This window comes from Mytilus edulis, chromosome 13 (genome assembly GCF_963676685.1).
Source record: "Mytilus edulis chromosome 13, xbMytEdul2.2, whole genome shotgun sequence".
NCBI classification, from domain to species: domain Eukaryota; kingdom Metazoa; phylum Mollusca; class Bivalvia; order Mytilida; family Mytilidae; genus Mytilus; species Mytilus edulis.
In genome coordinates this window covers 36,325,782-36,350,371 of record NC_092356.1, presented here as the reverse complement: position 1 = coordinate 36,350,371, position 24,590 = coordinate 36,325,782, and the positions used below count along the sequence as shown (strand labels likewise).

The 24,590-nt window shown below is 30.7% G+C and overlaps 1 protein-coding gene and 1 long non-coding RNA gene across 2 annotated transcripts; both read left to right on the top strand.

Annotated features, from left to right (window-relative positions):
• Positions 1 to 847: 847 nt before the first annotated feature.
• LOC139501603 (alanine--glyoxylate aminotransferase-like) lies at positions 848 to 24,590 on the top strand. The gene is made up of 12 exons (XM_071290715.1): positions 848 to 1,219; positions 7,231 to 7,309; positions 8,282 to 8,395; positions 13,033 to 13,097; positions 13,394 to 13,494; positions 14,462 to 14,532; positions 16,545 to 16,629; positions 17,054 to 17,149; positions 19,091 to 19,160; positions 19,884 to 19,979; positions 20,255 to 20,337; positions 22,407 to 24,590. Exons 1-12 carry the CDS (start codon positions 965 to 967, stop codon positions 22,561 to 22,563), a joined length of 1,272 nt encoding a protein of 423 aa, XP_071146816.1. The 5' UTR covers positions 848 to 964; the 3' UTR covers positions 22,564 to 24,590.
• Positions 3,165 to 4,626, top strand: LOC139501604 (uncharacterized). Its single transcript, XR_011658615.1, has 2 exons — positions 3,165 to 3,254; positions 4,471 to 4,626. It is a non-coding gene; the product is annotated as an uncharacterized lncRNA (long non-coding RNA).

Sequence of the window (24,590 nt, the reverse complement as noted above, 5' to 3'; positions counted from 1 at the left end):
AGAAGAAAAAAACAACCAACCAAGAAAAAAATCATCAGTATAATCTAAAATATGTTGTGACGTCTTGTTTCAGCCTTTTACATCATTTACAGCATCGGATCATAAATAATAGCATTTTAAAGTTTGTTACTCCTGTTCTATTATCAGAGAACTGAATGCCCAGCATGAACTCTCCGTGAGAGCACAACATCCATTTTAATTAACGGAACAGAGTGATTGGTTTGGTTTCTGAACATTCCGTCCAATAACATCCAGATTCCATTCCATTCTCCTTCCCATTAAAATCATTTTCAATCTCATTTTCTTATCATATACTTTCCCGTCATCATCCAATCCAATCTAATCTGGGAATAATATATGATGTATTTCACTTATTAGTCTCAGCTCGCATCTAGAACCATTTCATTCAATCACATATCACACTCTATTCCACTATATACATATTCGTTGTATCTCTTCTGTTTCAAAGCCAGTTTTTTGTAGCTTAAATGATCTTTAATATATCCGTATCTATATCGTGACATCAAAGTGTGGCACATGAATAAAACCTGGGACCTGTTGTAAGATCTTATGTCAGGTCCCAGCTCAAATCAGTCAACATTCATAGACCTACATGTAGGTAGTTTTCATGACTTCACAACGTCTAAACTTCCGTCATATTTTTTTCCCTTCTCGATCTTTCCTATATGAAATCTTAACTCACGGACATACCACTGAACCAGCTGAACTCGTCGCGATATTTATAAAATAAACATTGAATTAATAGAGATAAACATTCATGGTGTCTTCTTCATATCTACCTTGACCCAGTAAAATTTTGCTGAATTTGATACAGTGAAAATTGATCACTCAGAAATCGTAGACGTTTACCTGAAGAGAATAGACTTATAAATCGTGTGTTAACTATTTCTGTACTTTTCTTTAAAAAGAAGAAGTTAATAGTACTGTTTTTGTTGGTGAGATAATGGAAAAACTACGTATTCTTTTTCGTCCCCGTACCGGAATTGTTTTGAATGTTTTGTGCAAACAAAAAACTTGCCGTTTCAGAATAGCAAAGTCAAAGATGAGTTCTGTTTCTAATCCCCCACAAAGTCTTTTGAAGCCAATGGTAATTCCACAGAAGCTTCTAATGGGACCAGGACCTTCAAATAGTTCTCCACGGATTTTAAGTGCTTCTGCCTTACCGATGCTTGGACATTTGCATCCAGAATTTACTAAGGTGATTATATTTTGACACCAAACATGTGCTAGATTCTGGACATGGAAAGTGAACAATTTTAAATGTTTCACATGCTGTCATACGATCATGTTACATTAATTTAAACATCCTAAATGTTATCATCCGTATCAGTGAGTATCAGATTGCAAGCTTGTTTATCTTGCTTATCATCATGCTTATAATACTTGTCAACTCAGGGACCATCTCAAAACACAAAAACATTATGACCTTTTTATAAGGTCAAAATATGATATAACAAAGATTTAAAATAAAAATTTAAGAATAAAATGTTGCCACTTTGTTGTGTGTTATACATTACACATTTCTTTGCATATATATTCATGTGAAAGAATTCATTCAGAAATATATGGCAAGCCAAAGTGGACAAAATAGCTATTTTTTAATATTAGGAAATGGATTTCTAAAATTTTTTTTTTTTTTTAATTTAAAAAAAATCATTTTCTTACATTGGAAAATCATTTTCTAATATAAAACATGTAAAAAGATACCCTATTTTCTAATATTAGAAAAATGACTTTTTGATATATATTAGAAAATAATTTAATTTTGGATGTAACACATCTTCTGCTTGGCTGATGATGTTGTGTTTATCAGCTCATAGACATAATTTTGTCATGTAAGTGTGACATCATCAACGTTTTTTCATGGTTCACTCCGGTTTAAATGGATTTTAGAATTTAATTATAAGAAATTACAGTAATATTTTTTTCTGTCTACTCGAAATAACATAAAAAAATGTGGTGCACACTGTAAGATGGTTATTCAGTGTCCACCACATTTTTTATGTTATTTCTTCATAGACAGAAAATATCTTGCAGTCATTCCTTAAATGAATTCTTAACATTAAAATGTATTCTTACATTTTATAACAATTACAAAATCATGATTTCTTAATTTAAAAAAAGATAAATTTTAATATTAGAAAATTATTTAGTCATAAAAAAAATAGTTTTTTTGTGTTCTGTTTGGCCTGCCATAGAAATATCATTATTCAATATATTACTATATCTGGTCATGATTGTAATATTTAAGAAAAACAATCCATTATTTTCCTATCTCTATCATCAATTTTTAATTGAACTAAAATGTAACTATGCTAACCAAAGTTGTGTGCAAATTTTACCAAGTCAGTGAAATATTACCATGATTACTGCACGTTACCTTCCCTGCAGGCACACTTTGTTGAATCAACGTTGAATCTTTGTTGATTTTAGGTTATACATTGATCAACAAATATTCAACATTGATTCAACGTTGACAATGCAACGTTGAAATTAGTACATTGTTTCAACGTTGAATTGACATTGTGTTGAAATACCAACACTGAATCAACGTTGGCTAAACAATATATAAAACCCAGTAGTTGTGGATACCAGAATTGTCAAAAAAGAATTATTTGACACATCACAATTATTTTCAAATTGAAAACGATATTCACATTAAATAAAATATTTAGTAGATTTATCAGTAATTGTTGTGGTGATTATAGAATAACACATAAAACAATCGCAGTGTATATATAAGCATTACTAATTAATCATGAACTTCGCACCCCAAATATTGAAATAATAGAAAATTCTAAAATTTCACCCCACCCCAAAACATAATAAAAGAACCAGCGTGTATACAGGATCATACAGTAAATATAAAATTAAATATTTGTGAATAACTCCTTCCCCTTAAAAGATCCCTCAACCTTTTTCCTTGACTTCTGATGTCAAATATCTTGTTTTCATTTCTTTTTTTTCTATTCTTTTTATTAATTCCAAGAGAAAGACGTATACATCAGTTCATAAACAATGGTTGACAACTTGAAATATAAACAACGGATAGATCTATTTAAATAACGATTTAAATTTTCGCGGCATTGTAACATTTCTATTTTAAGACTTCAGATAAGCGCATGCGCAGTTGTTTTTTTGCTAAAGTTTGAATATCCGCCAACGAGACCACAAGTGATTTGTGCAGAGTTTTTATCAATATCTTTCCTCTATACAGCTTTTACATGTTTATCGTAAGTATTTATATTAATTGTTGTGATAACGTTATCGTATTTTAGAAATGTGAACATATCATGTTGTTATGAAACTGTACAGTACTGAAAAGTTGAAATTTTACACGTGAAAAAGGGGGATGTTTAGGACAATCTATGGATTTACCTTAGAATCAGGATAGCATGTTACCATTCCCAAGATATCTTGCAACGTCTCATGAATTTTTATCATTGACTATTTGAAATTATATGATTGAATCAAAAATGAAAAGAAATTTTAATCGCATAAAAAGGGGGGCTTGTTTACAACTTTGGGATGGAAAGGTCAGAAGCTATATACGACTCACTAAGTTGAAACTTTAATTTTACTGTCAAAATTGAGGTAGAGTTTGGACAAGGTAATAAACATAAAGGGTATATGAGGGTGGTAAAAAGTTATTTGCATTTATGGCCTTTTTATTTCACGTGTTTAGCTTTTTATTTCTCGTAATTGGTTTCGACATGCATTATTTTTGTTTCCTCTTATTTATTTTCCGTGTTTCGTCTGGGTACTCTTTAATTTCTCGTGCTTGTCCAACATTCAAGATAAAAAAAATGTAAACCAGTTCTAAATTCGAAGGCCAGTCGGGAGATTGTTTTAAATTATGTGTTCCCAGGATATTAATTGCGATCAAGTTATCTTTTCCACGATTCGGATGCAACAAGCGGAAGCGAAAAAGTGACTGCAGGGTCTTCATGTCCATTATCATGACTGTGTGATCTCCAATAACGACTGAGTATTCACTTCTTGTACTTTTTTCCTTAATAATATTCATGATTTAATTTTTCGTGCTTCCTTTATCCAAATTTTTATTTTCAGTGCAGTGGTTTTTTTTTTATTTTTATTTCACGTGTTTCCGTGTTAAGAACCCCCTAACCATCCTCGAATATGTCAATTAGTCAGATATCCATGCCGCAGCACAAGTAATACAGAAAAAGACATAAGTGGATAAACCTTCAATTTGTTCAAATTAAAATGTAGTAGTTAGGATTTTCTTGCAGATTATACCTAAGTCCTTCTAGTCTATCTAAAAGGAAATATAGTTGAGACTTCAAAGGACAACTGTTATTTACTTTAGTTTTCACCGGTTCTTATGCTTTTTATTTATACTTTAAAGTAATATCATTATGAAGTTAAAATAGTTAAATGTGTTGAACAGAATACAACTTTACAATGTTATATCTTTTGATTTTGTAGATGTCATCATGAAGACCTAGATGGAATCACGGAACAGCAATTCAAGTGTCTGAAAAAACCTTAAACTTTCTAAAACGGGCTCCAAAAAGACAAGGTGTTAGAAAAAAGAAGTTGAAGTTTCACTATTAATAAATAAAAAGTTTCAGTATTAATAAATGAATTTATTTTAATTTTATCGTATTGAATATTTCTCTATAATCAGTGGTTGGACATTAGAATACATAGGATAGGAAGTGTCCGAACAGCAAACTTTGTTTTATATTTTGACCACTCAGATATTTCAAATAGACATTGAGCAAAATTTGTGTATTAAGGGTTGTGCGCTTTCGAAATCAATAATTCTCTTGGATGATAATTTGTGTTGTTGTAATAAGCATGTCGTTAAATGTTAAAAAAATCTTGGTGGTTAAATTATGGTTCGTAGGATATCCCTCAACACCCATATTTGTTATTCAGTTGATTGGTTGTTATCATCATCATTGTCAAGCCATGCTCTCATCACACGAATGTGGTCACTCAGTTTTATTGTTGAAAATTACTGATATTTTACAAGTAATTGGCAGTCAATGGCATCTACATTGTATTAAAAGTTTTGTGCACCCAAACACTTTTTATTGTTGTACCTATTGTTAACAAGACAACCATCAACCAAAGAACATTATTTATATATCTTTGCGTTACCATACAGTCTTCAACAATGAAGTAAAGAACACACCATGTCAAAAATAACCAGACAATGACTTTATTTAAAGATAATCAATTTTGTTTTGAGATTATTTTTAAACTTGGGTCTAATGGAGCAGTTATTGGATCAGGTTTCCTGAGGCAGAATGTTGCTATGGCGTTTTGCATATTTAGCGCCTAGAGAAGACAATAGCTTGAACATTGCTACAGTATAAAATTATGGACTGCAAGACACAGAAAATACAGGATGAATGAAACATATTAGTTTAGGTGGAAACACAGTTGAACACAATTACTAACCAATTTTAATTCCGTGTTGAATACTAGTATTGTATTCACCCTGAATTCAATCTGAATTCAAATTAAGCTATTGGTTGAAACAATGTTGAAGCAACTATTATTCTATATAGATTCAATGTTGAACATCAACGTTGATTCAACATAGGATTTCAACGTTGATACAAATTTGCAAAATCTAATAATAATTCAACATTGATTCAACATAGAAAATAAACATTGATTCAATGTTAAATCAACGTTGTGTGCCTGCTGGGTTAGCTTTAATGACAATATTTTATCATTTTTTTCATCATAGGAGTTATTGCCCTTTTATAATGATTTTTAGAATGTTTTATTTGATTATTGGTGAAAAACTTGGGGGATAAAGAATAACTGTAAAATGCAAATATATTGAATGTAGCTTAAATTGTCAGTTGCCTCCTAATATGAATTACATGTCATAGATATACACTTGTAAGAAGATGTGGTATGAGTTCCTATGACATGTAAGTCAAGATCTGAGGCCGACTTAACTGTATCTGTTGTATCCTTTATCTCTTGTTAGATGGGATAGATGCGTTCAACATAGTCAGTCAGAGCTCAGACATAAACAAGTTGATTTTTGTTTTTGACTTACAGAAGTCAAAACATGTATTTATTATAAAAATGTGTTTTCAATTTTAGACTTATCTAAGTCAGAAAATGACAGACTTATTTAGGTCTATTTATGTTGATGAAAAAACTTAATTTGACTTGATGGCCAAAGTACACCTCCTATGACAGCAAAAACCTATCTGAGAGTTCACAAGGACTTGAGCTATCTATATTTAATTATCTAATTGAACATCCTTACTAAACACAGATGTTTTATCTCATTAAGTGTGGCTCCAGGTGGTTGCATTGTAAGGTTAATTAACATTATCTCCGATTTTTAGACTCTCATCCATATTTTTCTCTAGAAGACAAAGCATAATGTTTTTCAATGTTGTCACTATTTGATTTAGATGCGTGACCTTTTTATAAATATGCGTGAGTCTTGAAGTTTACCAATTTTGGTAACTTATCGACTTGTAGGAGTCAATATTTGCAACTTTTTGATTCTGGTCAATTATTTCTTGCTTATCAATTTTTGACTTATTAAAGTCGTATTTTGTCTTGCATTAAAGGGAGACAAATCCTAAAACTTACGAATTTAGACCTCTATGAGTCAAAAGCAGATTCAGCCTTATTTATGTCTGAGCTCTGACTATGATAGAACTCTCCATCCAAGTCATAATATATAAAAGTAAACCATTACAGGGCAAAGTATGGCTTTCAACACAGAGCCTTGACTAATGCAGGTTTTACTCTAAAGTGACAATTTTAATCTAAACAAAAATAACTAAGCAAAAATATAGATGGTAGAGAGAAACTGTAAACAGTTAAAAAGATGAGCAGAACATGATTTCCCAAAAAGAGATTGCAGTACTCAATTAATTGTATTCTTAAGTTTACAATGTTTGGAGAGCAGCAAATGTTGAAGACAAATATCATGCACATAGTACTGATGAGCTCTGCATGCTTTTTACAGCCACCACTGACCAGTTTTGTTTGTTAAGGTTTTATTTTCATAGCAAGAATTTCAGCATGTGTATTCACACATTTGCAATGTATTTTTTAAAAGTTTTACAAGTGTACATTTATTTAAGTATTTTACATACTTAAGTATTTTACATACATGTACAAATTGATGTACATTGTACAACCTCAATGTATACCCGGTAAGCAAAATAATGTAAGTTTTTTGAATGATTGTAGATAATGGATGAAGTCAAAGAAGGAACAAGATATTTGTTTCAGACCAGAAACAATTGGACTGTATGTGTATCAGGAACAGGTTTGTATCACAAAGATATATGATAAACAGTAAATACATATTCATGTTAATAAAACTACTTTTTTCCCAAATCTTTCTGTCATGTCTAACTTGCCACGTGTAAAAAGTAAAAAGTTTGGCTTTATCAAACAAGGCTTCACTGTTCTTATTTGTATTGTTGTAAGTTTGGTTCTTAAAAAATTGATCACAAAAATATCAGCCACACAAACAGACATGTGTGCCTTAGGTATTTAAAGGAGAAAAAGGAGCCACATAAACAAGATAGTATGTTTTCTTCCAGACACATTTTGGTTATTATACCGTTTGGTTGCTATCTAATTTATGTACCCTGTCCATTCAATTTTATTTTTATAATTTAATTTAATTGGTAATCTGTTGATGTATTGAATGTACTTGAATGAACTAAGTGACTTAATTTTTGCCAGAAGTCATTTTTTCACAATATTTTAAACATGTACAAGATACTCTCTTTAAACATACTATATATATAAATACATATGTATATAGTATTTGTATATATACACTGAGTATTGATTAATTTCTAAAATAATGTATGTAAACTTTACAAAACCATGAATTTTGAATATCAACGAATATGCAAATTTTCCTCAATCCAAGAAAATTGGTACCCATGAAAATTAACGAATTCACAGTACATGATTTATAAATATATATATCATGTATTGCATGTACAGTGCAACCTGTGTAATGCGACACACTGGTGGACCAGAAAAAATGTCAGGTTAAGCATGGTGTTGGAATAGTCAGTTTTTTCTGCAAGAATAGGCCTATTTTCATGATTTTGGGAACATGAAAATGTGTTGATTAAAGCAGAATGTTGGCATACTCAGGTGTCGGATAACTCAGGTTACACTGTATATTGCACCAGAAAAATCAACAAAGAAAAGGAAGAAAATTGACACTCTTTTATTAAAAATGTAAACTTATTTCTCATTGTCTTTTATCCTTTAGGTCATGCAGCAATGGAAGCAGCAGTTTGTAACTTACTTGAACCAGGGGAGACTACTCTATCATGTGTAAATGGATTATGGGGAGAACGATACGCTGACATGGCACGAAGAAATGGTTTGTTTATATAAAAAGATGTCACTACCAAGGAACTGATACTGATATCCTAGTCTTATATGATCGATATATATTAATATTATTAATTCGTTTATTTTAACAAATTTGATTCGTTTAGGGATAGTCACATGTTAAACTATATTTTTGAAGGTAGAGTGAAAACGGCAGATAGCAAAAAGCATATTGCACAGTTATTTTCAGAATATCTAAAAACTGATATACTCTGTGACGTCATGAAATGAATTTCAGGATATTGTTAAATGTTTTGAAACAACGATATCTGTGATTGATTATTTGATGAAAAAAATCTTCAAATAAATAAGATGTCAAGCAAACAGAAAAGAGTAAATGAAATAACAACTAATATTTTGTTATTGTCAAGGAGACAATATGATATCTATAAAATTCCTACAAAATCAAATGACGATTTTGATACAAATATGGTTGGGCCACACCAATTTAATTTCTTGTTCTACGGATTTTTGGACTCCAAAATTTGGGGCGAGCGAGCGATTTGAAAATTTTAATAAAAAAATATTTAATTTGCAAATTTTTGAGGCGAAGCTTGAAAAGTAAAGGCGAGCCATTATAATTTTTTTTTGTAAACATAAAATAAAAGGTTTTGACAATATTAAAACTTGATTTATCACTTGTACTTTGACATTTCTTTAATTTCTGAAGTATTTTTTCCCTGTTCACCAAGAAATAATTAAATCTGGTCTATGTATGTGTGACTGACAATGAGACAATTCTCCATCCAAATCATAATCAGTTTGGGGGCAACCCCTTAATGATATAAATATCAGACATGGGGTCAATTACATTTGAAAGTAATTAATTACATTCAATTACAATTACAAAATCTTCAATTAAATTACACATTACATTTGACTTTTTTTACCAATGTAATTAATTACATTCCAATTACTTGGCAAATGTAATTAATTACTTCAATTACATTTGAAAGGAAATTTAAGATAAATCATTGAAAACATGCATTTATTCTATGATATGTACATAAGTATTATACATTGCTCTATAGTTATAACAATTAGACAGTGTTCAACTAGTATATACATTTTTATCCCAGCTTATTCAAATTATTTATCTAAAATAAGTGATTTAGAAATCTGACTTCTTAAAACAAAAATAAACTTTAGTTTTAATCACAACTAATTAATTTAATAAACAAAATATTTTCCAAATTTAAATGTAAGCTATTAGAGGATATAAGATAAATGAAATCTGATTAGAAATGAAAAAGAAGCATTATGAATTTATTAATTTTTAAAATTCTTATATAGTATTACCTTCATATGTGTAACAAAGTTGGATGTAACTTTATAACTTCCACTAATGAGGGTGCCACAATGCATACATTTTCCTTTGAAAGTATTTCCATTTTGGAAGTCATCAGGAACAGTAAAATGTTCCAGTACACTCTTGGAGCTCATTTTTAAATCTGATAAAATGTTTTCTTTCAACATTCATATATATAGTGAACAAATTTTGCAAGTGAGATTTTGTCATATGCATTATCCCTTCAAGAATTTAAACATGTACCTATAGGCCCTAGGGGTATATTTATCTCTCTCTAATTAGCCTTATATCTGTTTAACATAACTGTTATAAAAACAGTCATTATATAGTTTGTAATAAAACAAATAGCCAGAGGTTACATTTATTGGTTATTTAAGTCCTTGAATAAAGTTAATTATGTTAAATCAATGTCTTAAAATATCTATCTAAATCTACTAATTAAGGTCAAGACAGTGACTTCCTAGTGGTTTCTTTTAAAATTATGGCATGTGTCTACATTTTTTTTATCATTCAATACAAAATGAAGAATCTACCATGGTTGTGTTAATACAGAAAGTATACTGTGAAGGCTTTTCTTTGTCAGCTTACAACATTTGTTAAGATTATTGCTTTTAATAATTTTTTGAGAAAACACAAGATTTAATCTTTTGATCCAAAATTTCAAATGTAATTGACTTGTAATTGAAAAGTAATTGTCAATTACAGGCAATTTTGGCTATGTAATTAATTACATTCAATTACATGTAATTGAAAAAAATGCTCAATTACACATTACATTCAATTACATGATAAATTGTAATTAATTACAGTCAATTACAATTACATATTTCAATTACCCCATGTCTGATAAATATCCCTTTTACATGTTTTATGAGGGATCAATATAAGTTATAATATGTTTGTTTGTACAAAAGGGCTCATATTTTCTCATAGAACTATATATCTATCTGGTATTAAATGGTCAAAACATGTCCAAGAATTTAGTAATATTCCTGGACTTTAACCATGTTAACACATTTACTTTAACAGTTTAATATTATTCAAAATAAGTGGACCCCTCTTTAAGAAAAATTTGTTTAATATATGATGTAACTCTCCTCTTTTTGAGTACAAAATTCTAAGTGTTCAAAGGTTTTGTATAGAAGAACTATACACATCCTTGGTATTTCTATTTTCTTTTCTACATCAGTAAAATGACCCCTTGTCTGAGGGAGGGCACAGGGGCTTGTTTAGTGGGTCCCCTTGGTATTTTATATAGGATAGCGATCGCCATTGACAGTAAAACCTCGTCTGACCCACTAAACAAGCCCCTGTGGGGAGGGTTGTTCTCAACCTGATAATAACAAACACAGGTCAAAGTACGGCCTTTTACACAGGGCTTTGATACAGACCAAACAGCAAGCTATAAAGGACCCCAAAATTATTAGCGTACACAATTCGAACAGGAAAACCAACGATCTAATTTATATATCCAAACGGATCAAACGGGAAAATACCAATGAACAACATCAACAAACGATAACTGCTGAACGACATGCTCCTGAATCAATCAGGACAGGTGCATAAACATGCAGCGGCTATGGATAGTTTTGTTTCGCCAGCATACAATATAATTGCAGTTGAAGGCAAATCCTTCAGAAGTTCTTTGTACTTTATTCTAACAACGATCACTTTTGGATAGGGAATATAAGTAAGGGGGAAAGAAACGAATTTTTTGTTCTTCACGGAAATACCCGCTGTTATAACTTTTTATCGGGGCACTCCAGGTTACATGCTGAAAAAAATATTCTCACAGATATTTACACAGTGTGGTGGGGTGCTTTTATGTTTAAAATCGTTATACAGGTTAGACTGTGATAAATTTAACAAATTTATGTTGATATCTTTTTATAATATTTTCAAAAAAAAAACGGTGCGGGAAATGGACATGATTACAAATCCGGATGCGGGAAGCGGGAATATAAAAAAAATAAAAAAAATCTGTTTTGAAAAAAATAGGTGCGGGCGGGTCCGTCGAACAAGGGATCAAATTGGTGTGGCCTTGGAAATTAATAATACAACATGTATAACAAATATAGCCTTTGTATGAGGTCAATACAGGATATATCGACCCAAAGAAGTATATTGACCTCCGACTTCATCCTCAGTCAATATACTCCACAGGTCAATATATCCTTGTATCGACTTCATACAACATGTACAAAGGCTATTATTGTATAATAACATTGATGGTATCAATTTTCCTGCACCAAGATGTGAGTTTTGACAATTTATGACTCTTCTGGGATTCACCAGGCTAAAACAATTTGTAATCCTAACCTAAAACAAATGTTGAAAAGCTGATTTGAAAAAAAAAGGACCTTAGGTTTAGCCAAAATAGAAATTAAATGGATGCTGCTTTAATTGTGTAGTATCTCGTGGTTAATTAGAGTATAACTAATCGCCGTATTTGAATATAAAAAATAAGACAACGCATGACCGAACGACGCATGGATTAAACGAGTGCACAGCACGAGTTTGATCCATAGCGGCGTTCGGTCACAAGTTGTCTTATTTTTGATATTCAAATACAGCGATTAGTTATTCTTTTTATTACATTGGCAAATGGCTTTTTTTTATGAAATTAATGTAGAAAATGTAAGGAACTATATCTTTTTCCTACGCATTGACAATTTGTCTTGACAACGCCTATTGTTGTATGACGTCAGAGAGTGAAATAACCACGTTTATTTCACATGTGAAATTATCGGTTTTTATTTAACTGGGAAATCAATGTAATATATTGCAACCAATGTAATAACTTCTTATCTACTGTTGCTTCCTTATTTTTCAAAGTATAACAATTTTCAGGGATATCATGATGTTGGAATAGATGAAGTACAAATTTTTTAAATTGTTAAATGAATACATGTTTCTTGTTTCTCGTTTTATATAGATTAGACTGTTGGTTTTCCCATTTGAATGGTTTTACACTATTATTTTTTGGGGCCCTTTATAGCTTGCTGTTCAGTGTGAGCCATGGCTCTGTGTTGAAGGCCGTACTTTGATCTATAATGGTTTACTTTTATAAATTGTTACTTTGATGGAGAGTTGTCTCATTGGCACTCATACCACATCTTCCTATATCTACAAATGTATAAAGGCTTGTATGAAAACATTGGCAAAATCACAAAATCAATTATCCATAAAATTATAATAACTCCTCTAACTGTAAAAATTGGTATGCGCAAGAAAAAAAAAATCCCCAGTTTATTTTAGCAATTATTACATATTAAGTGCATTCATGAATAGCATATTGTTTTGTTTTTATTTTTCAGGTGCAATTGCTGAAACAATAAATAAACCAATGGGTCAAGTTTTTAATCTTCAAGAAATAGAAGAAGTAAGATATTTTAAAAAGCATAACCAGGGTTGTCAAATTGATTTTAGATGTAAAAAGTCAATGACTTTTTGGAATAACATATCAAAAGTCTACGTCAGAAAGAAATAGGTCATTATAAGTGATGAGAAAACCAATATATTTAATTTTTGTAAATCACGAAATTCAGAATAAATAGCCAATCTCCACTGCACAAACCATTTAAAAAAATATTACTTTATTTACTACCTTCCAATCATTCAATTAAAGAAGTATCCTAAAACTAAAATTGAATCTAACTTTTAAAAGAATCTTTTCAGGGCTTACAAAAATACAGACCTGTGTTATTGTTTCTGACACATGGAGAATCATCAGGTTCCACAGTACAACCATTAGAAGGTGTAGGAAAACTCTGTCATAGGTTGGTTGGATCTTATAGGATAGATATAAATAAGATGATAGATATGATTAAGATGATAGATATGATCAAGAGGATATATATGATTAAGATGATAGATATGATTAAGATGATAGACATGATTAAGAGGATAGATATAATTAAGAGGATAAATATGATTAAGAGGATAAATATGATTAAGAGGATAGATATGATTAAGAGGATAGATATGATTAAGATGATAGATATGATTAAGATGATAGATATGATTAAGATGAATACATGTAAAGAAAAAGTACACTTATTATAGCTAGTATTTCTAAGAATTATTCAGTTGGTGATTTGTATACAATAATTTATACTGTGTACCAAATTTAGAACTTACTAAGATATTGACTGAAAAAAGGGGAGCTAATTTTATTTTTAATAAAGTTGATGATGATTGTGGCAAAATTGCTTCATGTTATATGCTCCTGTAATTCATTGCAAAGAGATATTTTGATTTGCAAATTAGAATGGAAAAAAAATGGAGATAAAGTAGGTTGCTTAGTCAATTAAAACCAATATAGAACAACTGATTGAAAATCTTGTCATCATGATGGATACAGAAATGCCTTCCAAGTGTAAAATCCACTGCCTAAGTTCTAATACAAAACAAGATATCCCTTAAAGAACAATAGTAACGTCTTACGAAAAGTTCTTAAGGTTAAAGTCAATGGCATAAAGCTGCAATCTTGTATTCCTGGCTTTAAGAAAAGTGTTGTACATGAAGATATTTTATTTGTTAATGATAACAAAGTGATTCATTTGAGAAATTGAGTACAGTTTATATTATTGCCATGTTTTTCATTTAAAATCAATGAATGGTTTGAGGCAATCCTTGTGTTGTACTGTGTTATGAATCCATATGAAAAATATATCGTCATGAATTTTCACCTAAATCATGTATTCTGAATTGTCATAATAAAGTGGTATATTATTTTATTTTCAGATATAACTGTTTGTTATTGGTAGATTCAGTGGCAGCAGCCGGTGGTGTACCATTATATGCTGATGATTGGGGTCAGTTAAGTTTTATAGTTAACAAAATACAATTATCTCCCTTGAATTAGAAAATCACAATTTACATTCACAAGCTACCATTGTTTTCTTTGATTCAGTAATTACAATTCACATATACTAACTACTTTTTTCTCCATTGATTTAGAACTTTTCAATTTACATTCACAGAATACCATAATTGTCTCACTTTGATTTTAAAAATTACAATTTACATTCATAAGATTATCTCCCTTGATTTAGAAAAAATACTATTTACATTCACAGGATAGCCGATACAATTATCTCCCTTGATTTTAAACATTTAAATTTTCAGTCACAAGATTTCATTTTCTCCTTTGATATGGAATATATGATTTACATTCCAGGGCTCACACTACTTCAGAATTATAGGGAGAAGTGACTTCTCTTTTTGAAACTGATAGGGAGAAGTGGTGAGATTTGAAAGAGAAGTGCTCATTCGCGCGGTGCACTACAATATTTGGATTTTACTATAGTATAAACGGCCATTTGTAAATAATGTTCTTTTTATATATTGTTCAATTCATATCTGAGTATTCAATTAAAGTAACATTTCAAATTAAAAGTTGTTTAAATTTTACTAAGGTCCTTGTGAGAAAATACCAACTAAATGACTAGCAATAAAAAAAAAAAAAAAAATTTTTAAATTTAAAGAATTTATAATATATCAATTACAATTTAATTAAAAAATATCTTGTGTATGAAATCAGTGTTTCTCATCAAAAGATATATAAGCTGGGCCATAATATATTGATATTAGTGTAATAGTCTAAGAGTTAAGCAACTTTACAATAGTTTACAACAATCCATATAAATTATAGGGAATTATATACACCAATCAATAATGAGTTTATTAAGATGTAACCAAAAGTCTTTTAATGCGTGTGGAATGCGTAATTTTTCCTTTTGGGATCAATATTCTTCTGTCAGCTATTCCATCCGTGTGTCCGTAGTAATTTTTGTAAAAATACGGATTTCGGTCATAGTTTGTCCGTTTCCGATCCGTAGTTTAGAAATCGGACAATGGCGGACGATTGCAAGAAAATTTACAAAAATAAACGATGTTTGACAAGTTATTTGGAAAGGATCATGACGTTTTTAATGCATTAAATGGATTGAACATTTACTGGGGGCAACTTTTATCAAGTTTAAATGAAGTAACAAACTTATTTTGCAGCCGAAAGTTAGGTTGATGTACATTTTCGAGTAACAAGCACCGGAACTTTCGGAAGTGCACGAAGTGATAAAAAGTTGTATTTTTATCAAATAACTTGCTCCACACTGCAAAAACTATGCTTCAACCTCATTTCATAAGATAATTAATCGTTTATGTCTAAATTTCTTTAATTATTAATCAAAAGTTGATGTTTCATCAACTTGGTAAAAATTGAAAATGTCCGATGACGGAAGCGACTGAAAGCGAGTATCGTAAACAACAGGGCGACTTGTCTTCGCTTTTGGGGGTCGGGGAAAGCGAAGTGACGGTCGGGAAAGCGACTTCTTCGCCCAAGTCGCCTGGTAGCGTGAGCCCTGCATTCACAGCATATCTTTGTCTTACAGCAGCATACTATTGACTTCCTTGGTTTAGAAAATACAAAAACCCCACAAATTGTCTCGCTTAATTAAAAAAAAACAATTCACATTCTTAAAAGATTATTGTCTGCTTTGATTCAGAAAAGGCATTTTTATTCACAATATATCATTGTCTCCCTTGAGGGAGCAAATAAGATATACATGTATACCAGGGGTCGGTTTCACTAAAAAAAACTTACATTGACAGGATATCATTTATATTGTATCCACTGTTTCTGAAAATACAATTTACATTACAAAATATTAATGTCCTATTGAATTATAAAAAAACCATTGTGATTCCTGACACAAAAAATATGTTAAATTATTAAGATATGTATTTTCAACCTTTGTGATTGCTTTGACATCAGTTATCCACCAGATATAAATCACTTTACTAATACATTTTATTTCTTCTGTAGAAATTGACTGTATATACACTGGTTCCCAGAAAGTTTTAAGTGCACCACCAGGAGCCAGTCCAATATCATTTTCAGAAAAAGGGAAGTAAGTTGTGCATCTGATTAGCTTGTTTAGTTAGAATGATGATTGCATCAAAGAAAGTATGACACCAATACTTTGTAGAAGAGGAACATTTAGAATCAGATTTTTACTTTGCTATGTCATAAAGCAACACTATGTCACCTTATATGGACACATTATTTTGAAATCAAGCCTAGCAGTCTTTCCATCTGCTATGACTGAGTAATCGCTGTTTATTTAAAATAAATTATTAAAAATATTTAAAATAGGAGAAAAAAAATGAATTGGAAAAATGAAAATTCAATGCCTACACTATAACATTATTTCTCAAAGCAAGTTCAAATAAACATTGTCCCGAAAAGACATTTCATAATTTCTGATTAGACATAATGATGAGTCAAATAGAATGTTAATCAATATGGTTTTACAAATAACAATTTTCTTGCAGAGAGAAGGTATTGAAGAGAAAGACACCAGTAAGATCCTTCTACTTCGATATGAATCATCTATCTAACTATTGGGGATGTGAGGAGAACCCTAGAAGGTGTGTACTGGTGTATAAAGATGTTATTTAAACCTGTCAATGCTATAGCCATCAGAAAAAAACAGTAGTCTAAATAATAATTGGGTTCTCTTGAGGGATATGAGCAGGGTTTCCCCTGGGTCAATTATTTTTTTCGCCACCTCTTTCGCCAAAACAATATATTTTTCGCCACTTTATTATTTTTTTCGCCAAGTAACATAACTACTATATTTTTCGTTTAAAATATACCTTTTTTTCTACCCCCCCCCCCCCCCCCCCCCCCCCTTTCCCTTAAATAAGATGATTTTGCCCCATTGTGTCTATGATTATGCTCTCAAACTTATTTTAGAGTTAACATTTTAATGAATAAACACTAAACACTTACTTTAAAACAACATATTTTATTTTTAACTTAAAAGGGATTGTATTTTAAACAACTTTTCTTAATGATTGGGCCACTATACTTTATATAATAAAGAAGATATAAGTCCTGGAATATAACCAAAATTAATGGACATATTTTGATTATATATTACCAGTATAGTTCGTAGGGAAAGTTTCTTGAAAAGAAAAATACTGATGTTCCCTTGTGTACTAAGAAGTGGTTTTTACAACAAAACAAAAGCTTTTATCACATGAAATTGATCCCTCGTTTCATGTGTAGGCATTACATTAAAGGGCTACTCTCATTCAAGGGCTTGTTCCCAACCTTTTGAATAGATTTCTTCATAATGACAGTTTTCTTTTCTTGACCATCGTAAATGAAAAAGTTGAGACGTAAAACCAGAGACATATAATACAATAATATTGTATTATATGTCTCTGGTAAAACTATGCTTGAAACATGTGTGTCACTCAAACGACTTTAAAGTAGTCTCCCTAATCAATTACCGATATTAAAGTCAAAGGATAATTAAAGTTTTAAATCGGATATTTTTCTTGCTTTTGAACATTTTTCGTCACAACAACAGCTTTCTTTTCTAAACTATCTTTAAAAGGAGAGGAGACGTCAAAAGTTTGCTTCAAACACGTGCGTCGTAAAGTGGTAAATAAATTCTGTATGTGACATTTAGCGGAAGCCATTTAACCATATCATTTTGTCAAACAATATTCAATCAACACCTTTATTAATAGTCCTTTGTTGTCGATAAAATGCAATCAGCTGATTATTGATTTTCTGTCCAAACCTTAATGAGGTCAAGGTGAATTCCGAGTATTGTCTGAACGGGTAAAGTCCGAGAAACTCGAAAAAAGTAAATAAACAAGATGGTCGAAAATAAATCGTTCTATATATATTTCTTTCGCCAAATTCTTTCGCAAATGACGATTTTTTATCGCCACAATTATTATTTTTTCGCAAATTGCGAAAATGGCGACCGCCAGCGGAAACCCTGGATATGAGTTAATTCACTGGGCTCGGAGATTCAGTGATAGCTATTGTGATCTCCTCAGTCATCAATTTTCCATCATCTGGTAGCTTTTCACTTTTTAGTCAATTCATCTGAATCAATAGGCATATATGACTGGTGTAGGGTATGTTAAGCCTATTTAAATTTCTTCATTTGCATCCATTTCAATACAAAAGCAAAGATGTAGAGTAAACTGTACTTGTTCACTTGTTTGTAATATTGGTATGTGTTAATGATATTACAAGTGACTTTTTTGCCCTCAAGTAACAAGAATATTTAAACTGCATATTTATCAAGAATAAAATATGATAGTTCTGAAGATGCAGATTGAATCGGCTTAACTTGTGGACAAAAAATAAAAGATGTAGATGACATAAGCATTGTTTTCTATTTAGCTGTATTAATTATTTTTATTTGACAACCCTGCATACCATCAGTACCACTGAAGGGAAATCTACCAACATGGAATTAAGGAGTCTTTGGTTCAGCCAGTCTTTTTTTATGTATTTAAACAGTTATAATATCAGGAACATACATGTCGTTTCTATTTTAGATATCACCATACAGGCCCGATAATGAGTGTTTATGCATTGAGAGAGGGATTTTCCAGACTAGTAGAAGAGGTAATTATAACTTATACAGAGAAATTAAACAAATGAAAACAATGTTTGAGTGTTGTATGGTTGGAGCTTCATTTAAAAAAGAATCTTAGACATGAAAAGGAATTGAAGATATTTAGCTTTCTTATGGTGTGTTGGGTTAATGAAGTTATTAGGAATGTTTTGCTGTTTTTAATTTTGGTACATGTAGATTATTGATACAAAATATAACAAATTCATGTGAATAAAAAATATCTTTCAAGTTCAGATTTTCAAAGTACAGTTGTCTTAAACATTTATTTAAAAATAAAAATAAATGGATATGGGGTATTCATTCATGAAACACAATCAGTACATGCACAGCAAAAAATAACGCAAAGGAACAGTGCGTTTTGCTGTTCTTAATCTCAAAGTCATAGTTGGGCCTTTAACACGGACCAAAAAAACTCATTCTTTTGCAAAAATAATCATATATTGATATAATATACACAATATATGATACAAATGTAGATGGCTATCTCCAGCTGATGTTTTTGAACAAATTTATTTATTTATTTATCCTAAAATTGAATGAAATCAAGGTAATCTTAACTTGAAGATTTATTACAAGTTATGCAATGTTTATATATTTAAGTACTTAATTGTGCAATTTTGAGAGTCAGTTTCATTCTTTAATTGTATGATAAACCCAAGCATATGTTTTTATTCAAGGAAGGCATTCATACTTGTTCATCTTCTTTTTTTTAGGGTTTAGAAAATAGCTGGGCTACACACAAGAAATGTGCTGAGATGTTACATGAAGGAGTACAGAGAATGGGGTTGGAACTTTTTGTACAAGATAAGGTAACATTTTACTTCATATAACTTCAAATTTTTCAATTTCAAATAACTTCCCAACAATTTTATCAGTTATCAAATAGAAAACTACATAATATGTAAAAACTTCATAAATTAGAATGCATACAATGCCCACTGGTTTTCCATTCCTCCTGTAGGACTGGTCATTTGATGTATGCCAATTAAATGTGGGAAATATCTGGGAAACAAAACATTTATTCTTTACTGTATATCCTACATTTTATAAAGTATAGTATGATTATAGTATTTTTCAATTTCAGTCTGTCCGTCTTCCATGTGTCACTGGTGTTAAAGTACCAGCAGGTGTTAATTGGAAAGAAGTAGCAGATTATGCCATGAATCAGTAAGATTTTTATGTGGATCGAATCAGTCAATTAAATGGTTTACCCTAGTTTCACTTTCAATATTGACATTCTTTTCCTTTTTTATATCTGATAAAATTGAGAATGGAAATGGGGAATGTGTCAAAGAGACAACAACCCGACCGTAGAAAAAAACTACAGCAGAAGGTCACCAACAGGTCTTCAATGTAGCGAGAAATTCCCGCACCCGGAGGCGTCCTTCAGCCTGCCCCTAAACAAATATAATGAACATGGTTAATTCATGCATAACCAATCTTGAGCTAAGGGGTTAAATTGAAGAAATTAATATAGATTCAATGAGGTCGAATTATTCACTTGCAAGTGAATAATTCATCAGTTATTTTTCTTATCTTATTTTGACAAAATTGAACTAAACTGGCTGCTAAACCTTTTTCAATTTCTTTAATAATTGAGCAAAACAATAACATATTTTAAATTTTGATATATCTCGTTACTAATGCCCCTTTAATATATTGCTAAAGTAAGAGAAAACTTTTAATATATAGCGGAAGTATGGCCAAGCTATCACCTTTTTAGCTCACCTGGCCCGAAGGGCCAAGTGAGCTTTTCCAATCACTTGGCGTCCGGCGTCCGTCGTTGTCGTCGTCCGTCGTCTGTCGTCCGTCGTCGTCCGTCGTCCGTCGTCGTTAACTTTTACAAAAATCTTCTCCTCTGAAACTACTGGGCCAAATTAAACCAAACTTGGTTACAATCATCATTGGGGTATCTAGTTTAAAAAATGTGTGGCGTGACCCGGCCAACCAACCAAGATGGCCGCCATGGCTAAAAATAGAACATAGGGGTAAAATGCAGTTTTTGGCTTATAACTCAAAAACCAAAGCATTTAGAGCAAATCTGACATGGGGTATAATTGTTTATCAGGTCAAGATCTATCTGCCCTCAAACTTTCAAATGAATGCGACAACCCGTTATTGGGTTGCTGCCCCTGAACTGGTAATTTTTGGGAATTTTTGCTGTTTTTGGCTATTATCTTGAATATTATTATAGATAGAGATAAACTGTAAACAGCAATAATGTTCAGCAAAATAAGATTTACAAATAAGTCAACATGACCAAAATGGTCAATTGACCCCTTTAGGAGTTATTGACCTTTATAGTCAATTTTTAACCATTTTTCGTAAATCTTAGTAATATTTTACAAAAATCTTCTTCTCTGAAACTACTGGGCCAAATTAATCCAAACTTGGCCATAATCATCTTTGGGATATCTAGTTTAAAAAATGTGTGGCGTGACCCGGCCAACCAACCAAGATGGCCGCCATGGCTAAAAATAGAACATTGGGGTAAAATGCAGTTTTTGGCTTATAACTCAAAAACCAAAGCATTTAGAGCAAATCTGACATTGGGTTGAATTGTTTATCAGGTCAAAATTTATCTGCCCTGAAATTTCGGATGAATCGGACAACCCGTTGTTGGGTTGCTGCCCCTAAATTGGTAATTTTAAGGAAATTTTACTGTTTTGGGTTATTATCTTGAATATTATTATAGATAGAGATAAACTTTAAACAGCAATAATGTACAGCAAAGTAAGATTTACAAATAAGTCAACATGACTGAAATGGTCAATTGACCCCCTAAGGAGTTATTGTCCTTTATAGTCAATTCTTAACAATTTTCATAAAATTTGTAAATTTTTACAAACATTTTTAACTGAAACTACTGGGCCAAGTTCATTATAGATAGAGATAATTGTAAGCAGCAAGAATGTTCAGTAAAGTAAGATGTACAAACACATTATCATCACCAAAACACAATTTTGTCATGAATCCATCTTCTTCCTTTGTTTAATATTCACATAGACCAAGGTGAGCGACACAGGCTCTTTAGAGCCTCTAGTTACAATTTTCATATCTTTACTAACTAGTGAAGAGAAAATGGTTCTTAAGGTTGGGTTGTTAAAAAAAGGTTCAGAACCTACATTTTAAGTAAAACTTGAGTATATCAATCTTAAGCATTATAATATAATGAACAATTGATTTAATACTTTTGACATAGCATTCATATATCTTATGTTAATTATTTTTTGTAGATATAAGGTTGAGATATCAGGAGGTCTAGGAGCTCAGGCGGGAAAGATTTGGAGAATAGGAATTATGGGATACAACGCTACACCTGACAATGTTAATCGTGTTCTCCGAGCATTATCGGAAGCTTTAAAACATGTAGGATTTAAATCAAGGCTGTGATCATTGTTGACAACTATATAAGTGTTGCTTTGTATTATTCAGTCAATGGAAAAAGATATTGTGTGGTCAAGAAATTTGTAATATGGAATTTTCTGTGAGCTATGATATAATTTAGATGTTTGAAAGTTTTAAAGAGAAAGACAATCACTTATGTTTTATTTGTTTAAGAATAAATTACTGATTGTTTTTTGGTTTCAAGATTTTTTGTAAGTTTGTTTAAATGCATATCAAATAATGTCATATTGTGTACGTGATCTACTGTTTTCTTAAAGGGTCCAAAAACTGCCAAATGATCCCATTTAGTATATACATTGATAAATATTCATGACATGTTCATTTTTTTAGTCACCAGAGAGTTATAATTAGATAACAAAAATCAGTGACTGTGGATTAATTTTATCTACTGCCAGGTCAAATTTTAACCTTTATTTCAGTGTGTATGAATGTTCACTCCTTTTCTAGTCTTATTTTACTTTGTATGTTTATTATGTACATGTTTCCTCTTGACTACTGTCAGAGTTTAATATTCTTCATTGACAATAAGTACAAAATTGATCCATATTGACTGTTTTAAGATTTTTTACTCCCCACTAACAAAACAATAATCCCTCAAACTACTAAAATGGTAAATATGCCTGAGTTATAAAGATAAAATGCCTAATCATGTAAACTTTTAGAAATTAAGCAGCCAAGTTAATTTATGGCAAATTCCATTATGTATTAATCAACAATCGTGTATAGAAAGAAGTACATTACAATCTTTTTGATCATACAGAAATTCAAATTCCTTTTAAATCAATTTTAATTTGTCTTTCAATATTTTTTTGAATCAATATAACAATTCAAAGATGAAAAAATGTATGGGAGACAACTCTTCATCATAATGGGGGGATAACTCTAAATTTATCAAAAGTTTCTATCCAAGAATTGCTTATAAAATTCCTTAGTTTACATCAAGTAAATTATACAGCCATAGGTTTTATGTCATAAGTTGATGAATAACTGTACTTTACCAAACTCTCTGTACAACTCAATGTATGAATTGATTTAAATAAGATTGTATACATGATAATTGATTTAAGAAAGATTTTATACATGATAATTGATTTAAGAAATAATTCATGCAAGACATTGATCTGTTTGAAATGTTCACATTGCCTTCAGCCTTTATATTCAAATTTATTACCAGTGACTGTGAACCTTCAGCCTTTATATTCAAATTTATTACCAGTGACTGTGAACCTTCAGCCTTTATATTCAAATTTATTACCAGTGACTGTGAACCTTCAGCCTTTATATTCAAATTTATTACCAGTGACTGAACCTTCAGCCTTTATATTCAAATTTATTACCAGTGACTGTGAACCTTCAGCCTTTATATTCAAATTTATTACCAGTGACTGTGAACCTTCAGCCTTTATATTCAAATTTATTACCAGTGACTGTGAACCTTCACCCTTTATATTAAAATTTATTACCAGTGACTGAACCTTCAGCCTTTATATTCAAATTTATTACCAGTGACTGTGAACCTTCAGCCTTTATATTCAAATTTATTACCAGTGTTAACTTTTATCTTATTTCAAATATGTTAATATATTGTTTGAAAAAGATAATGAAATATTTGATCATAGTATAGCACTTGTAATGAATATTTTCTGTTGCTGGATTTCAGTATATTTCAAAGTAATAGAAGGAGAGTTTTTTTTTATATAAATTTTGTAAATCAGAGCTGTGTTAGAAATAAATGCAGTTTCATCTTCTTTGTTGATTATAAATTATGACATTTATCACATGAATGAAACATTTCTTTATCTAAATGGAGAGGTGGTATATGGTACATTTTATACATGTTTATAGTGCTGTAAATTTATACAACTATTGCTGATATAGGCTAAGTTATAGGTGTGCTTTTGTTAATTGTACAATTATTTTTCATAATATAACAGAAGTTTGATATACCCATGTAATTTAATGAAAGAGATAATTTTAATGTTTATATTTATAATAAAATATTCTTCCAATAA